Source organism: Geotrypetes seraphini, chromosome 5 (genome assembly GCF_902459505.1).
Source record: "Geotrypetes seraphini chromosome 5, aGeoSer1.1, whole genome shotgun sequence".
Lineage (NCBI taxonomy): Eukaryota > Metazoa > Chordata > Amphibia > Gymnophiona > Dermophiidae > Geotrypetes > Geotrypetes seraphini.
In genome coordinates, this window is record NC_047088.1 from 787469 (window position 1) to 808421 (window position 20953).

General features: G+C 40.6%; 1 protein-coding gene across 5 annotated transcripts in view; it reads right to left on the minus strand.

The window, feature by feature from the left end:
- Positions 1–11764: 11764 nt before the first annotated feature.
- Positions 11765–20953, minus strand: part of TAF1 (TATA-box binding protein associated factor 1) — a 596267-nt gene continuing 587078 nt past the window's right edge. For all 5 annotated transcript variants that reach the window (XM_033945528.1, XM_033945529.1, XM_033945526.1 and 2 more), the window contains one exon: positions 11765–12818. In XM_033945528.1, the coding sequence (XP_033801419.1) occupies positions 12602–12818 (217 nt within the window). In that variant the 3' untranslated portion in view covers positions 11765–12601. The remainder of the gene's footprint in view (positions 12819–20953) is intronic.

The following is a 20953-nucleotide window of genomic DNA, read 5'->3' on the forward strand; positions in this document are numbered from 1 at the left end:
CATTGTATTACTGCCCATGCTCATGTCAACAAGTAACCACCTTCCTTGAGGATCTGCCTTAACCATATTAAATGTTGCTGGACATTTTTTATTAATCAATATTGCAACTCCTGCCTTCTTTTTTACCGCTGGTGCAAATAAACATTGTTTTATCCACTTATCTGTCAGCTTCATAGACTCTGTTCCAGACAAATGTGTCTCTTGCAAGAAACATATATCTATATTTTGTTGTTTAATATATTCCAATACCTTTTTCCTTTTTATAGGGTGATTAAGGCCATTTACATTCAAAGAAAAAATGTTAAAACCCATTTTACAAATAAAATATAAAATACATATATAATCCACTCAAACATAAAATATACATTTTTTCTTTTTCCTTAAACCAATATATGAGTCTCCCCCCCTCCCCTCTTTCCCCATCCCCCCTATTCCCATCCCCCACCACAAATGCAAACTTTGAAACGCACATATTACTGAGCAAAAATAAACTCCCCACAGGCAATAACATACTCATTTTTCTTTCTCTAATCTTTCAAACAACCAACACTAAATTCTCCTGCAGTCAATCCATTCTTCAATACTCTAAATACCCATATTTACTATAATTCTTTATTATATACTTCCCCTCTCATTCAAATTTTCAAACATTCTTCCATCCTATACCTCTAATATATTTATAAAAGTATATACCCAATATTTCGGAAACCATTTCTTACAATATATACCCCCCCAAGATTAATATTATTATTATTTTTTATTTTTTTTGTATAACCTGTTTCTCACAACTTCAATGGAACATACATCACTCCATCCTATAATATTCATTTTTTTTTTTTTTATCATCCTTACATCAAAAGAAGGATCAAACATTTCAACCAAGCAGACCTCATATTTTTTAAAACTCTCATTAATTTTCATTGCATCTTCAATCTATTACAGTCTATTCTCCATTCTGCACAACTGTAACACTTGTACATCTTCATCCTGCTGTTTCAGTCTCTTATTCCATCTTCTTGCAGATTGCTATTTCATCTTTCTCCAATAAAGTATTTTTGCAACATCATCCTTATATCTCAGTCAATTTCAGATGCAAATTGTAAATCTAAATAATGCTCAAGTCATTTCCATCAGTCTATCTTCACATCTTCTTCTCTTTACATCAATAGTCTTTTGTATTTTTCATCTTATTATATTCTAAGTTCCCACATTTCTCCAATGCAGCATTTATGTGTCCTCATATTATTATCTCAGTCACGCTCAAATGCAAATTATAAACTCACATTAAGAAACCATCCAAATCTTACAATTGTTCCTCATATTTTTTTCACTTCCTATATGCTCCATCCCTCTTCTTACCTTGTCAAAATCTTCTTTTCTTCTTTTCTTATTGTCTCTTTAAAATTTTCATTTCTATTCTTTAAATCTTGTTTGAAATGTTGATCCCCCCTTAATCTAACCTCAACAATTTTCTAGAAAATATTTTTCTCCTTTTCTATTTTTTTTTTTCCACTTTTTCCTTCTTTATAAAATATCTTTCAATTTTCACTCAAAAATATAAACCAAAAATAATCTAAGTATATTATTTATTACATTTTCTAAATACTTTCATGAAACCATAGGCAAATTATATTGATCTAGAAATTCCTGTAATTTGCCTGCTTCTTCAAAATTATAAGTTTTATTCTCATAAGTTACCCTCATAATAGCAGGGTATATCAATCCATATCTTGCTCCCATTGCTCTCAGTTTAGGTCTTAAATCCAAAAGCTGTTTTCTTTTGTAGGCTGTAGCTTTTGCAAAGTCAGGTACTATAAAGATCTTAGAATCCTGGCATTTAAGATCCTTATTTGTTTTAACCAGCTTTATAATCTCTACCACCTGCTGATGTCTTAGCAGCTTAAAGATTATTGGACGGGGACCCTTCTGACTATTTGATCTTTTCATCGGTATCCGATGTGCTCTTCTATCTCCAAAGGAAAAGAACTTTTAAATGGCAAGATCTTTGGGATAAAATTAGTCACAAATTGAATAGGATCATTCTGCTCAATCCCCTCAGGTATCCCAATCAGACGCAAATTATTCCTTCTTTCACGATTTGATAAGTCTTCAAAATCCTTTTTCAACGCCTCTATTTCTCTGTGATCTTTTTTACACACCAGCATCTCTGCCTCAGATTTCTCAGCATGCTTTTCTAACTGCTCAATTTTGAAGTCAACTGCCTGCATTCTATTTGTCAGACTCTCTATTTCCTTCTTCACATCTTTTATATTTTTAGCGTTATCACTTACTATTTCTTTAATTTTCTGAAGTTCATTCATCAAATCACTGTTATCAATTTCTTCCTGAGGCAACGGGACCGCTGTCGGGATACCGAATCAATTTTTGTTCTTTTTTTACTTCCTGCTCCTGAATTCACCGGATTACTTTTACTAGTTTTACCCGAAGCCATTTCTTACTTCAATTCTCTCTTTTCCTTCACTTTTCTTTAATTTTAACTGCCAAAATCTTAATAAAATTTGCCTGTCACAACAGAGCTAATCCTCTACCCAGCCATCTTCGTGCACTGCAAAGTTCTAGAATGTAGTAGTTTGGTTTTTGCAAACAGAAGATACTCTGTGTCCAATGTAGTTACAACTGGAGCGAGCATTGGCACGTCCTTTTCCCTTAGAAAGTATACTTATAACTCAGGTTGAGCAAATGTCCTCTTTGGATATATTGTGAACTACGCCAAAAGTTTTTTGATTTCTGGCAAAGGAGTTTAATTTTGCCAATAGCTGATTTGGTGACCATATGGAACCACCCTGATTTGTTAATATAAGGAACAATAATTAATTGGAGTGACTGGCAAAGCAAGGGGATTTGGTATTTTTCTCAACTCATGTCAGACGATAAATTTTAAACTTTTGATGCTCTGTGTGAAGAATTTGATTTAGATCTATCTTACTATTATCGTTGGATTCAATTCAGACATTGCCTACAAAGTTCACATTTGTTTAAGGTCATTTTAAAAGGGGATAATGGCTTGAGAGATTTTTATGTAGGTTTAATTGGGCAGCGTAAAAAGGCTTCTTCAGTGTACACGAAATTTAAATTTAAGGAGATTGATCGATGTTTAGCATTGGAGCAGATTTGGTTTCATGATTTTGATGAAACAGTTCAGCATGTTGATTAGTCAATTTTCTGGACTAAGGTATGTAGGCCAACCCTGTCTGCCTCAATTAACGCAATCTTTGTTTTATGTGGCTCATAGGGCCTTATGGATACCATATAAAGTATCTAAGTTGGTCACAAGGGGCATCAGGAGTATGTTGGACATGTCATAATGACACTGGAACTTTTAGACATATGTTATTTGACTGCCCCTTCATACATACATACAATTATGATTGTCAGTTTAGGGGAAATTAATGATTATTTTTCAATTTCACACTTCCCTTTCATATAAAATTGTCATCTTATGGTCTGTAACTCTTAACATTTTAAATAAATATGAGTCTAGATTATTCAATATATTGATGAGATTGGCAATCCAACATATTAGCAAACAATGTCAAGAGAGGAATTGAGCAGGCTTTAAACTAAGAAGAAGGGGAAAGCCGACAGTCGACCTGATGTCGACGGTTCGGACAAAAATATCCAAAGAAGATACTGAGCGGGAAAAATGCTGGGAACAAGCAAGAGACAACCACAGAAACTGTTGACTAACAAGAGGGGCAAACAGATAAAATTAGAGGAACTGGAGAAATCGGAAAATCAGGTTGCGGACGAAAAAGATGCACCAAGAAATGAGGAAGAAAGGAGCAGAAATCAGGGACTGGCAAGAGGAGCAAAACACATGAAAAACCAGCAGAGAAAAGAAAGACCGGGACTTAAATTGCTTGTACGCAAATGCAATGAGCCTAAAGACCAAAATGGGAGAATTAGAAGTCAAAGCCAAAAAAGAGAACCTTGACATCATTGGAATCACGGAAACATGGTGGAATGAGGATAACCAATGGGACATAGTACTGCCAGGGTACAAACTCTATAGGAGAGACAGGACCCACAAGAAGGGTGGAGAAATAGCACTATACATAAGACACCATTATCTCATCCAGAGTGGATATAGAACCAAAGGCGGAAGGATTGGAGTCATTATGGGTTAAATTACCAGGAAAAAATGGCCTTGACATAAGATTGGGTCTGTACTATCGTCCGCCTGGACAAACGGAAGCAAACGACAAAGATCTGGTAGCAGAATTGAGGCGGGAAGGCAACAACAGGAACGTGACAGTAATGGGAGATTTTAACTACCCTGGGATAAACTTGAGTATTGGAAACTCGAACTGTGCGAGGGAAACAGAATTCTTAGAGGCTGTGAAGGACTGCTTTATGGATCAGCTTGTCAAGGAACCAACAAGAGGGAATGCCACTCTTGACCTAATTCTCAACGGACTAGGGGGACCTGCAAAAGAAGTGGAAGTAGTAGGACCACTAGGAAACAGCGATCACAACATGATCCAGTACAAATTAGAAGTACGTACAGCAAAAGGGAAGAGAACCATAGAAACATAGAAAAAGATGGCAGAAAAGGGCTATAGCCCACCAAGTCTGCCCATTCCAAATACCCGCCCTCCTGATTTTATTCCCTTAGGGATCCCATGTGAATATCCCATTTTCTCTTAAAATCTGACACACTGTTGGCCTCAATCACCTGCAGTGGGAGTTTGTTCCATTGATCCACTACTCTTTCAGTGAAGAAGTATTTTCTGTAGTCGCTATGGAACTTCCCTCCCCTGATTTTCAGCAGATGCCCCCTGGTGGTCGAGGGTCCCTTGAGGTAGAAGATATCTTCTTCCGACTCGATACGGCCCGTGATATACTTAAACGTTTCAATCATGTCTCCCCTCTCTCTTCGTTCCTCAAGTGAGTACAGCCGTAGTTTATTCAGTCTTTCTTCATACGTGAGATCCTTGAGCCCCAAGACCATCCTAGTGGCCATACGCTGAACCGACTCTATTCTCAGTACATCTTTCTGGTAGTGTGGTCTCCAGAATTGAACACAGTATTCCAAATGAGGCCTCACCATGGACCTGTATAGCGGCATCATGACTTCAGGTCTCCTGCTGACAAAACCTCTACGGATACAACCCATCACTTGCCTTGCCCTGGAGGAAGCCTTCTCCACTTGATTTGCAACCTTCATGTCATCACTAATGATCATCCCTAGATCACGTTCCGTCGTGGTCCTGGCCAAGGTCTCACCATTTAGTATGTAAGTTCTGTGCGGGTTTCTCTTTCCCAGGTGCATTACCTTACACTTTTTAGCATTGGCGCCTAGCTGCCATGTTGCTGACCACCGTTCCAGCAGCAGTAGATCCTGCGTCATATTATCAGGCAAGGTGTTTTTACCTACTATGTTGCAAAGTTTGGCGGAGGCGGCGAACAGTGATACCCTTCCTCTAAGTCCTTGGGTCATATCTCTTATGAATAAGTTGAATAGAATCGGGCCCAACACCGACCCCTGCGGCACTCCACTGACCACGCCTGACGTTTTGGATGGGGCACCGTTTACCACCACCCTCTGAAGTCTACCACTCAGCCAGTCCTCAACCCATGTAGTTACAAGTAAGAGACGGGAGGGAGCATTACAAATTTGAGTGGGCTCATTTTCCATTTTAACAATTGCAGTGTTCTTGAACGAATATTCCCTTTCTACCTCAGGTCAGGCAGGATATAACACCCCCCTCAGACTATTACTCAACTCCACTCCAGCAGAATAGTCAGAGCAACTACCTTAGCACAGCTGGCCCCACCCAGCAGGTAAGGAGCCATTTGGATTGTCCACAGGCAGAACTTGGATGTTGGGAAGGGGCTCTGGTATGTTCCTCCCATCTTCTGACCAGCTCTGGACATCTGTTCTACTCCCTTCTTGCAGGTGCTGCTTTCAATGATGGATTCCCAGCTGCCCGTGGTGAACTTTGGCTCCATGCAACTTCGACTTCAGCTTGTTCAATAACCTTCGGTGTGGGACGCTATCAAAAGCTTTACTGAAGTCTAAATATACTACATCCAATGACTTTCCGGCATCTAGTTGTCTAGTAACCCAGTCAAAAAAGCTGATTAGGTTAGATTGGCAGGATCTGCCCTGGGTGAATCCGTGTTGGTGGGGATCACGTAGGTTTTCCTCGTCTAGGATTGTGTCAATATTTCGTTTGATCAGTGTTTCCATGAGCTTGCACACTATAGACGTGAGACTCACTGGTCTGTAGTTTGCCATCTCTGTCCTGCAGCCCTTTTTGTGGAGTGGGATAACGTTGGCGGTTTTCCAGTCCAAGGGGACTCTTCCTGTGCATAGGGAAAGATTGAAAAGAACATATAGTGGTTCTGCCAGGACTTCTCTCAATTCCCTGAGCACTCTGGGATGTAGGTTGTCCGGTCCCATGGCTTTGTTTACTTTGAGTCTTGATAGTTCATAGTAGACGCTACTGGGCGTAAACTCAAAGTCTTGAAACGGGTCCTTCTGGCTGTCTCCCATCTGAAGCTGTGGACCAGCTCCCGGCGCTTCACAGGTGAAGACGGAGCAGAAGTATTCGTTTAGTAATTCTGCCTTGGCAGAATCTGATTCTACAAGGTTACCGTCCAATTTCTTCAGGCGTTCTATCCCATCTTTGTTTCTTTTCCTGTGACTAATATAGCTGAAGAAGGATTTATCCCCTTTCTTAATGTTCCGTGCTAGATCTTCTTCCATTCTGAGTTTGGCCTCCCTGACTGCTATTTTGACAGCTTTTGACCTGTCCAGATAGTCTTTTTCCGCCTCTTGTTTTCCTAAATGTTTTTAGGTGATAAATGCTTCTTTTTTCTTTTTAACGCGGTCCGAAATTTCACCACAGTGACAACATTCAACTTCAAGAAAGGGAAATATGATGCTATGAGAGCAATGGCAAGGAAAAAACTCAGAAACAGCTCAAAGAAAACAGAAACCGTAGAGCAAGCCTGGTCTCTATTCAAGGGCACAGTGCAAGACATGCAACATATGTACATCCCCAGATTTAGAAAAGGGTGCAAAAAAAACCAAACAAAAGACCCCGCATGGATAAACAATGAAGTGAAGAAAGCGATAGGAGACAAGAAAAAATCATTCCGGAAATGGAAAAAGGACCAAACTGGGGAGAACTGGAAGGAACACAGGAAACGCCAAAGAGAATGTCATCAAGTGGTTAGGAGAGCAAAAAGGGAATACGAAGAGAGGCTAGCCAGGGAGGCAAAAAACTTCAAATCGTTCTTCAGATATGTTAAAGGGAAGCAACCGGCGAGGGAGGAAGTAGGACCGTTGGATGATGGAGACAGAAAGGGAGTGATAAAGGAGGAAAAAGAGGTAGCCGACAGGTTAAACAACTTCTTCTCGTCAGTCTTCACAAGCGAGGACACATCCTGTGTACCAGAATCCGACGTGATCTTCCATGGAGACCAAGAAGAAAAACTGTCAACAATAGAGGTGACACTGACAAGTTTCTGGGATACAATCGTAGTGACTAATAAATATATATTGAATACGTATTGTAGAATATAGTTACTAGCAGGGACTCATTCAGACCACATACACAAAAGTAGTTGACGTAACATAAACTGTGTACAAAATGATAATAATAGTGTTAAATCGGAGAAAAATAAACCTCAATTGTGAGAGGTTGGGACTACACAAGTACCCAGCCCTCAACACATCATCACGGGTTTATAAAAAAACTCCGCATACATAGAAATAAGTAGGGTTTCCATTCATACCAAGTCACATTTTTTTCAGAACTTTTTTGTGTGATAACAACCCTAAACACCCAATTCCATATATTATACGTGTCAACAATTAGTGACCAGAACCCCAAGCTTGACTATATTAATAGTGAAGGCTACAGCTCAATTTCAGTTATGTAAGTCGTTTCGGAGGCATGGAGCACAAAAATCACAATTAAGGAATACACTCATCTGAAAGTGTGAAGTTTCGCAAAAAACCAGGCTACATCAGGGGATATATGCCATCTTCGAATGTCTCCTTGCTTCTTACAATCCGATGGAAATGAAGCCGGCTCCTCTCAAAATGGAGAGGAGCCGGCTTCATTTCCATCGGATTGTAAGAAGCAAGGAGACATGTAGCCTGGTTTTTGGCGAAACAGAAAGTCTTTTCTGTCGGGACGAGGAGTTGAAAGCCTCTGTTGAAACTTCACACTTTCAGATGAGTGTATTTCTTCCTTAATTGTGATTTTTGTGCTCCATGCCTCCGAAACGACTTACATAACTGAAATTGAGCTGTAGCCTTCACTATTAATATAGTCAAGCTTGGGGTTCTGGTCACTAATTGTTGACACGTATAATATATGGAATTGGGTGTTTAGGGTTGTTATCACACAAAAAAGTTCTGAAAAAAATGTGACTTGTTATGAATGGAAACCCTACTTATTTCTATGTATGCGGAGTTTTTTTATAAACCCGTGATGATGTGTTGAGGGCTGGGTACTTGTGTAGTCCCAACCTCTCACAATTGAGGTTTATTTTTCTCCGATTTAACACTATTATTATCATTTTGTACACAGTTTATGTTACGTCAACTACTTTTGTGTATGTGGCCTGAATGAGTCCCTGCTAGTAACTATATTCTACAATATGTATTCAATATATATTTAACAATAGAGGTGAGCCATGAGGATGTCCTCCAACAGATAGATTGAAAAGTGACAAATCACCAGGCCCGGATGGTATCCACCCTAGGGTACTAAAAGAACTAAGAAATGAGATAGTGGGAATACTCCAATGAGTTTGCAACCTATCCTTGAAAACTGGTGAGATCCCGGAGGACTGGAAGATTGCAAATGTTACACCTATCTTTAAAAAGGGGTCAAGAGGAGACCCGGGAAACTACAGGCCGGTAAGTTTGACATCGGTTCCGGGCAAGATGGTAGAAGCACTGATAAAGAACAGCATCTGTGAGCACATCGAAAAAAAATGGGCTGATAAAAGCGAGCCAACATGGCTTCTGCAAGGGAAGATCGTGCCAAACAAACTTACTGCACTTCTTTGAGGGAGTAAACAGACAGTTGGACAAAGGGGAACCTGTGGACATCATTTACCTCGACTTCCAAAAGGCCTTTGACAAGGTACCCCATGAGTGGCTACTTAGGAAGCTGTGGAACCACGGGGTGGAAGGGGACGTACACAGATGGGTCAAACACTGGTTGGCAGGCAGAAGGTAGAGGGTTGGAGTGAAAGGTCACTATTTGGGCTGGAGGAGAGTCACAAGCGGAGTTCCGCAGGGGTCGGTACTTGGACCACTGCTGTTCAATGTATTTATTAATAACCTGGAAACGGGGACGAAGTGTGAAGTTATAAAATTTGCGGATGACACTAAACTCTATAGAAGGGTTAGAACTGCGGAAGAGTGTGAGGACCTACAAAGGGACCTGAACAAACTGGAGGAGTGGGCGATTAAATGGCAGATGAACTTCAATGTAGGGAAATGCAAGGTCATGCATATAGGGAGAAAGAACCCGATGTTCAGCTACCAAATGGGGGGATTAGTATTAGAGGGAAGTAACCTTGAAAGAGACTTGGGTGTACTGGTGGACACAACAATGAAGTCAACGGCATAATGCGCAGCAGCCGCGAAGAAGGCAAACAGAATGTTGGGTGTTATTAAGAAGGGTATTACAACCAGAACGAAAGAAGTCATCCTGCCATTGTATCGGGCAATGGTGCACCCACACCTGGAGCCAATCAGGTGGAGAAGGCTTCCTCCTGGGCAAGACAAATGATGGGGTGTATCCGCAGAGGTTTCGTCAGCAGGAGACCTGAAGTTGTGATGCCGTTGTACAGAGCTATGGTGAGGCCTCACTTAGAGTACTGTGTTCAGTTTTGGAGACCACACTACCGAAAAGACGTGCTGAGGATCGAGTCGGTTCGGCGAACGGCCACCAGGATGGTCATGGGGCTCAAGGATCTCACGTATGAAGAAAGACTAAAGAAATTGCGGCTGTACTCACTTGAGGAAAGAAGAGAACGGGGGGATATAACTGAAACCTACAAGTACATCACGGGACGCATCGAGTCAGAAGATGATATCTTCTGGCTCATGGGACCCTCGACCACCAAAGGGCATCCGCTGAAAATCAGGGGAGGGAAGTTTCATGGCTACTCCAGGAAGTACTTCTTCACTGAAAGAGTGGTGGATCATTGGAACAAACTCCCACTCCAGGTGATAAAGGCCAGCAGCGTGACGGATTTTAAGAATAAATGGGATACTCACGTGGGATCTTTAAGGGAGTAAATCCAGGGGGGGGGGATACATGGAATGGGCAGACTTGGTGGGCTATAGCCCATTTCTGCCACTTTTTTCTATGTTTCTATGTACTGTGTTCAGTATTGGTCACCGTACCTTAAGAAGGATATGGCAATATTTGAGAGGGTCCAGAGGAGAGCGGCACGAATGATTAAGGGCATGGAAAACCTTTCATACACTGAAAGATTGGAGAGACTGGGGCTTTTCTCCCTGGAAAAGCGGAGACTCAGAGGAGACATGAGAGACCTACAAGATCATGAAGGGCATAGAGAGAGTAGAGAGGGACAGATTCTTCAACTTTCAAAACATAAAGAACAAGAGGGCATTCGGAAAAGTTGGAAGGGGACAGATTCAAAACGAATGCTAGGAAGTTTTTCTTTACCCAGCGTGTGGTGGACACCTGGAATGCGCTTCCAGAGGGCGTAATAGGACAGAGTACGGTACTGGAGTTCAAGAAAGGATTGGACAATTTCCTGCTGGAAAAAGGGATAGAGAAGTATAGATAGAGGGCTACTGCACAGGTCCTGGACCTGTTGGGGCCGCCGCTTGAGCGGACTGCTGGGCACGATGGACCTCAGGTCTGACCCAGTGGAGGCATTGCTTATGTTCTTATGTTCTAATACTTCTGAACTCTCAATGTGTGCATGGTGGAATGCTGTGTGTTTGGTGCAAAAACATGAGGAGATTGCAGCAGTGAAACATGGTCGAAAGGAGCATGTTTGGAAAGTTTGGCACTTGTTAGATTCTTATTGTTGAGAACATATAATCTATGTATATATTGTAAAATAAGGTTCATATAGGGATCTGGATATAACTTGTATTTTATGAGGTTTATATTACATTAGAGATTTTTATTCCGCCTGTGCCTTGCGGTTCTAGGCGGATTACAATATAGAAGATATCTGGGCATTTCCAGTAGAATTGCATTACAGGAGAAGAGTAAATTACAGGTTACAGTAGAGAATTACAATACATTCAAGATTACAGAAGATGTTACATAACAACAGATTCAAGTTACAGAGGATGGAGAGTAACAACATATTCATGTTATAAAAGGTGGTTACATAGCGTTGATGGTTACATGACGTTGGTTACATAATGTTGGTGGTATATTCTATGGAGGTGTTTAGTTTGAGGATTGGACTAGGTGTTACTATAGGGGTGGTATTCCCAAGGGAATGATCGTGAGCTCCTAAGATGGCGGTTAGAGTGATGGGAAGTATTTTTTGAAAAGAAGTGTTTTTATTTCTTTTTGGAACACTTTTATGTCTGTTGTTTTGTGATGTTGTTTATGGAAATCATTCAATAAAAATGATTTAACTTAAAAAAAAAACCACAACAGGTTTAGCGACGATCGCTGGCTTTAGTGCATCTGTGCCTGGGTTCTGAAGAATGAGAGGTGAGAAGCTTTATCACAATAAGCAGAGAAAAGAGATCAGAAATTGAAAGTTTCAGTAGTGCTCTACTTTTTTTTTATTTTACCAAAAAGACTATTTTAATTAGAAGCAAGAACACTGTAACAATGTACAATGGGAACATATATAACAGGGTCATTTACAGAGTAAATTAGCCTATGACAAATAGAAAACTCATATGAAAAAATAACCTGATGTTCAAATGTCTAAAGTAGCTGTACAGAGATCCTCCACAGGAGGAACACTTAAAAAAGAACAGATGTTAGGCAATGAAAGTGCAACAGTGAATCATAAAAATAAAAAGCAGTAAACTTTCAGGTTGTACTGATGGTATAAATAAATACACTTGCTTATCTATTTATATTCTAAGGTTAGTTATTTTGGCTACTTTGCTCATACATTCAACTAATCTGCATTTATGAAAGAGAACATGCATTAATAAAATACATCTGCATTTTGACTCACAGCTTACACATTTGTATTTCAAATCAAGCCCCCAATATGTGGTTGCTGTATTTCTTTCTTTTTTTTTTTCAAGTTCACATAGTCTTATTTTATGGAACTTGTTAACTCACCTTTTCCTTTTTCATGCATTCAGAAGGCAATTTCAATAAAAAGATTTGAAGATAAAACTAAAGAAAAAAAACATTCAATGCCTATCAGAAAAGAACACAGCTTAATTTATGAAAATATCTGACAAGCAAACCGAGTCTGTATAGAAATGGAAAATCTGGGTAAAACACAAGAGAATCAAATATTGACTCCCTGTAGTGAGATATCTTTGCCTCATTCTTTACAATTTCCCAGTAAATTACCATATAGTACTAGTCACAATTTAAAACCATCCCTCTGCAATCAGCTGACCACAGGGTGAACTTCATGATTCATTCTCAGAGTCCAAATCACTGTCATCTCCAATAGAAGGGAATTCCTCACTGTCTTCATCTTCTTCTGAAAGCTGGACTTGGCTAAGTACACTTGGCCCACATTGCTCCTCCTCTTCCTCTTCTTCAGAAACTTCATATCCTCCAATGCTGCTAAAACTCGTGTCTCGCATATTGGACTTCAGATCATGATCGTCATAACTTTCATAACTAAAATAAAAAATAGGACATTACACACGAGACTAGGTCACCAGATGTAAAGCAGTGAACATATATTATTCTGAAAACATACATCTCTCCAATCTCCCTCCCCCTTTCATATTTTATTCTTTTGGGCATGTAAAGTTTCCAGTCAATCTTGATATACCGCCAAGGAGAAAAATCTATCAGTGCTCTTCAGTATTCCCAAACACTCCAACCCTCCTCGTCATTTAGTTTTTTGGAAGACTGTTAAAACAACTGCATAATTACAGTAAATATATTGTGTTCTCAAGGCAGCATCCAGTGTCACATGAACTAATGCTTGATTAAAACTCTCAAGTGTTGGGGCGTGGCTTGGAGCGTGCACAAGATGGAGGTGTAATCGCGTTGCTCCGCTCCCCCAGGTGATAATTTTGAGATAATTTTGCTGAAAATAAAAGTTTTCTTATATCGGAAAAGTTTGATATAAGGTCGGAAGATGGCGACTTCAAGGCAGACTAAAATTGAAAAGGCTTTTGTGGGCACGGCGAAGCGCGTCAAACATGATCATGTGACGCCGGCAAAGACTGCACTCCCGGATGAGGAAGAACTGGATAAAAGAGAAGTGATGACAGCACTGGAAAAAATACAACAAATGCTACAAAAGAATACAGATTGTGTTCAGGAAGTAAAGGAAGAGGTTGTCAGTATAAATAAGCAGTTAGAACTGGCAAACCAGAGAGTAACAACGCTGGAAAAGAAGATGGAACAGTTGGAGCTAACGGCGGTTCAATTCAAATCTGAAAGTAAGATCATTTCAGAGCTGCAAAAACAAATGGAAAACTATGAGAATCGTGGACGTCGGAAGAACATAAAAATCATTGGGCTGGCGAAAAATTTGGAAGGAGATAATCCTATAAAGTTTTTGGAGTCCTTATTGCCAAAGTTATTTCAGCTGAATTCAAAACAGCCTATTGAAATTGAACGGGCACACAGAATTCCGTTCCAACGGTCAGAAAACAAGTCAAAGCCCAGACCGCTTATCTTTAAACTGTTAAGGTTTCAGCAAGCCTTTGAGATACTGAAGCAGACAGAAATTTGACTTATAAAGGCTCAAAGTTATTATTTTTGCCTGACTTCGCAAAGAACACAGCAACTTTGAGGCAGCAATTTCTTCAGTTAAGACCACAGCTAAAGGAGAAAAGGTTACAAGTATGGTTTATACTTCCCTGCAAAAAATGAGGATATCCTATGGGAGTAAATCACTGTATTTTGAGGATCCAGTGAAATTGAAGGACTTTTTGAATAACTCTGAACCAATGAATATGTAAGGAGAGAAGAGGTATAGAAAGAAAAGTACATATTTAATAGGAGTGGGTTATAAGAGGAGAGATGAAATAGACTGGATGGAATGTTAATGGTATATGAAAAGGGGAATAACCTATTCATTTATTTTGTATGAAGTGATATATGAAATTGAATGCATTGGTTTAGAATTCTAAATATAAAGATATTTATAAGAGCATATTTATAAATAAGTTAAAGGAAATATAGTTAATATGATATGAAAATGGAAGAAGGGAGGAATGCGAGCTGAATTTAAGGAAGTTTTTATAGAAGACAAGAGGAGTTTAAAATGTTCATTTATAAAGAGGATTTACAACAAATGATTTAATTCTAAATGGAATGGATAGTTTAAGAAATGTAATTAAACTGAGGGTTAATAGTTGAGCAGTCTAAATAAATAATTAGTAATAGTTCTATGATTAATATATATCATATGAATATTTAAAATATGGGAGTTTTAGGAGGTTTAAATGAAAACTTATATAAAGGTAAAGATGAAGGGGAAATTAATGAAAGAGGAAGAGATTAAATATTGAGAATGGATAGGAATATATGGTCATTTAGGAAAGTGGGATATATAAAGATATGTGATTAAAATGAATTGCAAGGTCATGTTAATAATTAAAATATGGCGTGATGTTAAGATATAAGATTGAATAAAGTACATTATATATAAATATATAGAATATATATAAATGCCTGGGGGGGATGTGGTTGCAAATCCTAAGCGTGGTTCAAGTTTATCCATATTGCAGGGAGGGATGGGTGGGATGGGGGGGTAGTCAAGAACAAGGAGAAGGAGAATTTGTTTGATAAGGGGAAATATTTAATACTCTTTCATTTTATGGATATAATGGAAATGATGGTGTCTGATCAATTTCATTTATATAAGTTGGAATGTCAATGCTGGAATTTTAGTGAACTGGACGATGGAGACTAAGTTTTATTCTCTAAATGTCAATGGCCTGAATCACCAGATTAAAAAGAAAAAAATGTTAAATTTCCTTAAAAAACAACAGGCGGATGTATATTTCATCCAAGAGACCCATCTGTCCACAATAGAATCTAGAAAGCTAGAAGGGGGCTGGATTTCAAAAGTATTTTTTGCTCCAGCAAATGGAAAAAAGGCTAGAGTGGCCATTTTAATTAATAAAAAATGTACAGCTGATTTTAAAATGGTAGCAATGGATCCTTTAGGAAGGTGGGTACATATTGAAATGAGCATGGAAAATACTACCCTGGACTTATTTAACATCTACGCTCCTAATACGAATCAGATGGAATTTTTTAAGAGCCTACAACAAATTTTATTACCACTGGCTACTTCTAATTTAGTGGTGGCTGGAGATTTCAATGCTGTAATGGATTCAATTATGGATAAAAATCCAAGTAGAATAATGAAATCATTAGGGCTAGATAATTTGGTACAAACTTTTGATTTAATAGATATATGGCGTATTCTTCATTTTAATGATCGGGAATTTTCTTTTTGTTCACAGGTCCATAATTCTTTTTCAAGAATTGATTATATTTTTGTTTCAAATAGTTTAGCGAAAAATGTAATAAGAGCTATGATAGATCCTATTCTCTTATCTGATCATGGTGCTGTATGGGTTGAGTTAAAGGATGGGGAAAAGGATTATTCTAAGCCGGTTTGGAGATTTGATGACTCTTTGGTGGTAGATTCAAATTTTATTGAAGATTTTAAATTAAAAATGATTGAATTCTTTCAAATTAATGATAATAATAAAACAAATGTAGAAGTGTTATGGAATGTGTTTAAAGCAACCATGAGAGATAATATTATTTCATATTCTGCATATATTAGGAAAAAGTTTATGAAGCAATTTACTAAATTGGAAAAAGAAATTAAAATATTGGAAAGTAATTTAATTAATAGATGGGAATGGACTACTTTGCAATTATTAGTAAGAGCAAAAGTTAAGTATAATGAGTTATCTTCTAAATTTGTAAGGAATGATTTATTTTCTCAACAAACTCAATATTAGGAAATTCAAATAAGGCGGGAAGGATGCTAGCAAATTATCTTAAAGCAAGGAAAAGAAGAACAAAAATTGTTGTAATAAAAGATAAAAATGGAAAATCACATAATAAAATTGATCTAATTCTAAAACAATTTTTTAGTTTTTATAAAGATTTGTATTCTTCTGAATCTTACAGAGATAGAGAAAAGGATGGATTGGAGTTTTTAAGTTTACTTAAGGGGCCACAAATTCCTGAGCATATAAAAGGAAGTTTAGAAGAACCTATATCTTTAAAAGAGTTAGAAACAGCATTGAAGTCTCTTAGAGTTGGATCCGCTCCAGGTGGTGATGGTTATACGGTAGAGTTCTATAAATCATTTCAAAATACTTTGTTACCCTATTTGCTAAAATTATATCAATACCAACTGAATAAAAGTTGTATATCAGGTACTATGGCAGATTCATTAATTATTGTCTTACCAAAACCAAACAAAGATCATACTTTGGTATCAAACTACAGGCCTATTTCATTAATTAATATACCGTATTTTCATGCATATAACGCGCGCGTTATACGTGTTTTTATAAAACCGGTGCATAAACCTTGCGCGGTATACGCGTGAGCGCGTTGTACAAAATTTTTTTTACATAGTTCCCCCCCCCCCGACATCTCGATTCACCCTCCCCGCAGGACCGCTCGCACCCCCACCCCGAAGGACCGTTCACTACGCACCCCCACCGCCGAAGGACCGCTGCGCACGCACTCCCACCCCGCACCCCCACCCTGAAGGACCGCACGCACCCCCACAGCCTCCTGACCCCCCATCATGTAAAAGCTCCTACCAGTGTCCTGCTGCTTCCTCTTGGCGGTCCCGACACCCGACACAATCGGGGCAAGAGGGAGCTCAAGCCCTCTTGCCCCAGCCAACCGCGGCACCCCCGACACGATCGGGGCAAGAGGGAGCTCAAGCCCTCTTGCCCCCCCGACTCTCCGACACGATCGGGGCAAAAGGGAGCCCAAGCCCTCTTGCCCCCACCGATCTCCCCAACTCCCCGACAATATCAGGCCAGGAGGGAGCCCAAGTCTTCCTGGCCCTGGCAACCCCCCCCCATTAGTTTGTTCGGGCCAGGAGGGGAGCCCAAACCCTCCTGGCCACGGCGACCCCCTACCCCCACCCCGCACTACATTACGGGCAGGAGGGATCCCAGGCCCTCCTGCCCTCGACGCAAACCCCCCAACGACCGCCCCCCCCAAGAACCTCCGACCGACCCCCCAGCCGACCCGCGACCCCCCTGGCCGACCCCCCACGACACCCCCACCCCCCTTCCCCGTACCTTTATGTAGTTGGCCGGGACAGACGGGAGTCAAACTCACCTGTCCGGCAGGCAGCCAACGACGGAATGAGGCCGGATTGGCCCATCCGTCCCAAAGCTCCGCCTACTGGTGGGGCCTAAGGCGCTTGGGCCTATCAGAATAGGCCCGGGAGCCTTAAGTCCCACCTGGGGGTGGGGCCTGAGGCACATGGGCCCAACCTGACCATGTGCCCAAGGCCCCGCCCCCAGGAGGGACCTAAGGCTCCCGGCCTATTCTGATTGGCCTAGGCGCCTTAGGCCCCACCAGTAGGCGGAGCTTTGGGACGGATGGGCCAATCCGGCCTCATTCCGTCGTTGGCTGCCTGCCGGACAGGTGAGTTTGACTCCCGTCTGTCCGGCCAACTACACAAAGGTACGGGGAAGGGGGGTGGGGTGTCGTGGGGGTCGGCCAGGGGGGGTCACGGGTCGGCTGGGGGGTCGGTCAGAGGTTCTTGGGGGGGGCGGTCGTTGGGGGGTTTGCGTCGAGGGCAGGAGGGCCTGGATCCCTCCTGCCCGTAATGTAGTGCGGGGTGGGGGTAGGGGGTCGCCGTGGCCAGGAGGGTTTGGGCTCCCTCCTGGCCCGAACAACTAGCGGGGGGGGGTCACCAGGGCCAGGAGGACTTGGCCTCCCTCCTGGCCCGATATTGTCGGGGAGTTGGGGAGTCGGCGGGGCAAGAGGGGCTTGGGCTCCCTTTTGCCCCGATCATGTCGGAGAGTAGGGGGGGGGCAAGAGGGCTTGAGCTCCCTCTTGCACCGATCGTGTCGGGGGTGCCGCGGTTGGCTGGGGCAAGAGGGCTTGAGCTCCCTCTTGCCCCAATTGTGTCGGGGGTGCCGCGGTTGGATGGGGCAAGAGGGGCTTGAGCTCCCTCTTACTCCGATCGTGTCGGGGGAGTCGGGACCGCCAAGAGGAAGCAGCAGGACACCGGTAGGAGCTTCTACATGATGGGGGGGGGGGTTGGGGAGGCTGTGGGGCTGCGAGCGGTCTTTCAGGGTGGGGGTGCGGGTGGAAGTACGTGCGAGCGGTCCTTTGGGGTGGGGGTGCGGGTGCGTGCGAGCGGTCCTTCGGGGTGGGGGTGTGATTGGTCCTGCGGGGTGTGGGGGGCATCAGGCTTTCAGGGTGGGGACAGGACTTCAAGGGGGAGAGGAGAGTCGGGGTGGCCAGAGGAGAGTCGGGGCGGGCGAAAGGAGAGTCGGGCGGCGACGGGAGAGTCGGGCAGCATGCGCGGTATACGGGTGTGTGCGGTATATAAAAATTTCTGTACATAAATTTGTGTTTTCTGCGCGCTATACCCGTGTGTGCGTTTTACACGGGTGCGCATTATCTACGTGAAAATACGGTAGATGGTAAACTTTTAGCCAAAGTTTTGGCATTAAGATTGGCTAAAGCTCTCCCTTTTATTATTGATACTCACCAAACGGAATTTGTTGCAAGAAGGCATTCTTCCAATAATACCAGATTGGCTTTTCATACTTTAAATTTAAGTAAGGATGTTCAAGATCCGGCATTCTTAATTTCTTTGGATGCAGAAAAAGCCTTTGATAGAGTTGAATGGTCTTTTATGTATCAGGCATTAGAATGGTTTGGTATAGGGGCTGGTTTTATTCAAATGATTCAGACATTGTATAGCTCCCCTGGTGCTAGATTATATATTAATAATAATCTATCGGATAGATTTAGTTTGCAAAGGGGGGTTAGACAAGGTTGTCCTTTATCTCCTTTGCTTTTTGATGTTGTTTTGGAACCCTTGTTGATAGCTATTAATCAGGCAAAGGAGATACAAGGAATTCCGTTTTCAAGCTGGGAATATAAACTCTCCGCTTATGCGGATGATATTCTGCTTTATTTGAGAAAACCAGAGACTACTATTCCATGTTTGCTTGAATTGATTGAAAAATTTGGAAAATTTTCTGGGTACAAGATTAACTGGAGTAAGTCTGAAGTGCTTCCACTTAATGTACATTGTACCAAAGGATTATTTGATTCATTTACATTTGTTTGGAAAGAAGACGGATTAAAATATTTAGGAATTACTATTAAAAGTACTCTTGAGGACACAGTAAAGGAAAATGAAAAACTTTTAATAAAGAAAGTAACGGAGATGTGTGAGCAATGGATTCCTTTACACTTATCTTGGTGGGGGAGAGTTCAAACAATTAAGATGATGATTTTGCCTGTGGTTTGTTATCAAATGAGTATGATACCAGTTTTTTTTCAGGGGTCATTTTACAAAAAGTTGAATGGTATTATTACAAAATTTGTTTGGCTGGGGAAAAGACCTAGACTTGCTTTAGTAAAGTTTCAAAAAAACAATTGTGGAAGGGGGGTAAATTTCTCAAATTTTTATAGGTACCATCAAGCCTATATTTTAAGACAAGGTATGTATTGGGTCCTTCCAGAGCTCATGGAGAATGTCCCAGACTGGTTATATTTAGAATGGCGACTCATGTTTCCTATACATTTGGTTCATCTTTTGAGTATAACAATGCCTAACAGATACAAAGGGAATAGAATCTTGATTGATACTTGGAAGACTTTGAGATATGTTAACAAACTATCACCTATTCCAATCTCTAAATCATTAAAGCAATCCATTTGGCTTAACTCCAAGATTAAAATAGGCGGACACAAAATTATCTGGAAACAATGGATCATTGCAGGAATAAGAATTTTAAAAGATGTTATTTCAAATGGTAAACTGCTTAGTTTTTCACAGCTGCAACATAAATATGGTTTTACTAAGTCACAAAGTTTTAAATGGTTGCAGCTGTAGCAGGCTATTCAGGAGGGGTTCCCTGAATGGAAAGATCTTGATACTCAATATAGTTTGGAAATCCTATGTTTCCAGGAGGATTTCTTGGGTCACCAAGCCGCTAAGTGGTATAAATTGATATATGGTTTTACAAATAAAAAACAAAAAACGGGTCTAAGAGACATTTGGAGCATTGAGATTAAGCATCAAATTTCTGCTTCTCAATGGCCATAAATTTGGTCTTGGAGAATTAGATGTACAGTGTCGGCATCTATGAGACAGACTTGGTTCTTTTTGTTGCATAGAGCTTTTTTGACTCCAGTACGTTTACAAAAGTTTGATAGCACTGTAATCTAGAAGCAGGGACTTTGGATCATCTAATTTTTTATTGTCCTTGTATAAATGCCTTCTGGAAGTCAATTTGGTCTCAAATTAATTCTTTTCTAGAAAATCCAGTTGCTCTGTCATATGATACAATTTTGTTTGGAACAATGATGAGAGCAAAGAGACAAATTTCAGCAAATAATAATAAATTGCTAATGATTATGACAGGAGTTGCCATTCAGAATATAACTAGAAATTGGAAAGATTATACAAGACTTAACTATACCTTTTGGTGGAATTCTATATGTTATATGTATAAAATGGAGCGTGTTCTTGCTATACAAAAAGGAAATTATAATAATTTTTAAAAAATTTGGGGGCCATTGATTGAATATTCGAATGATTA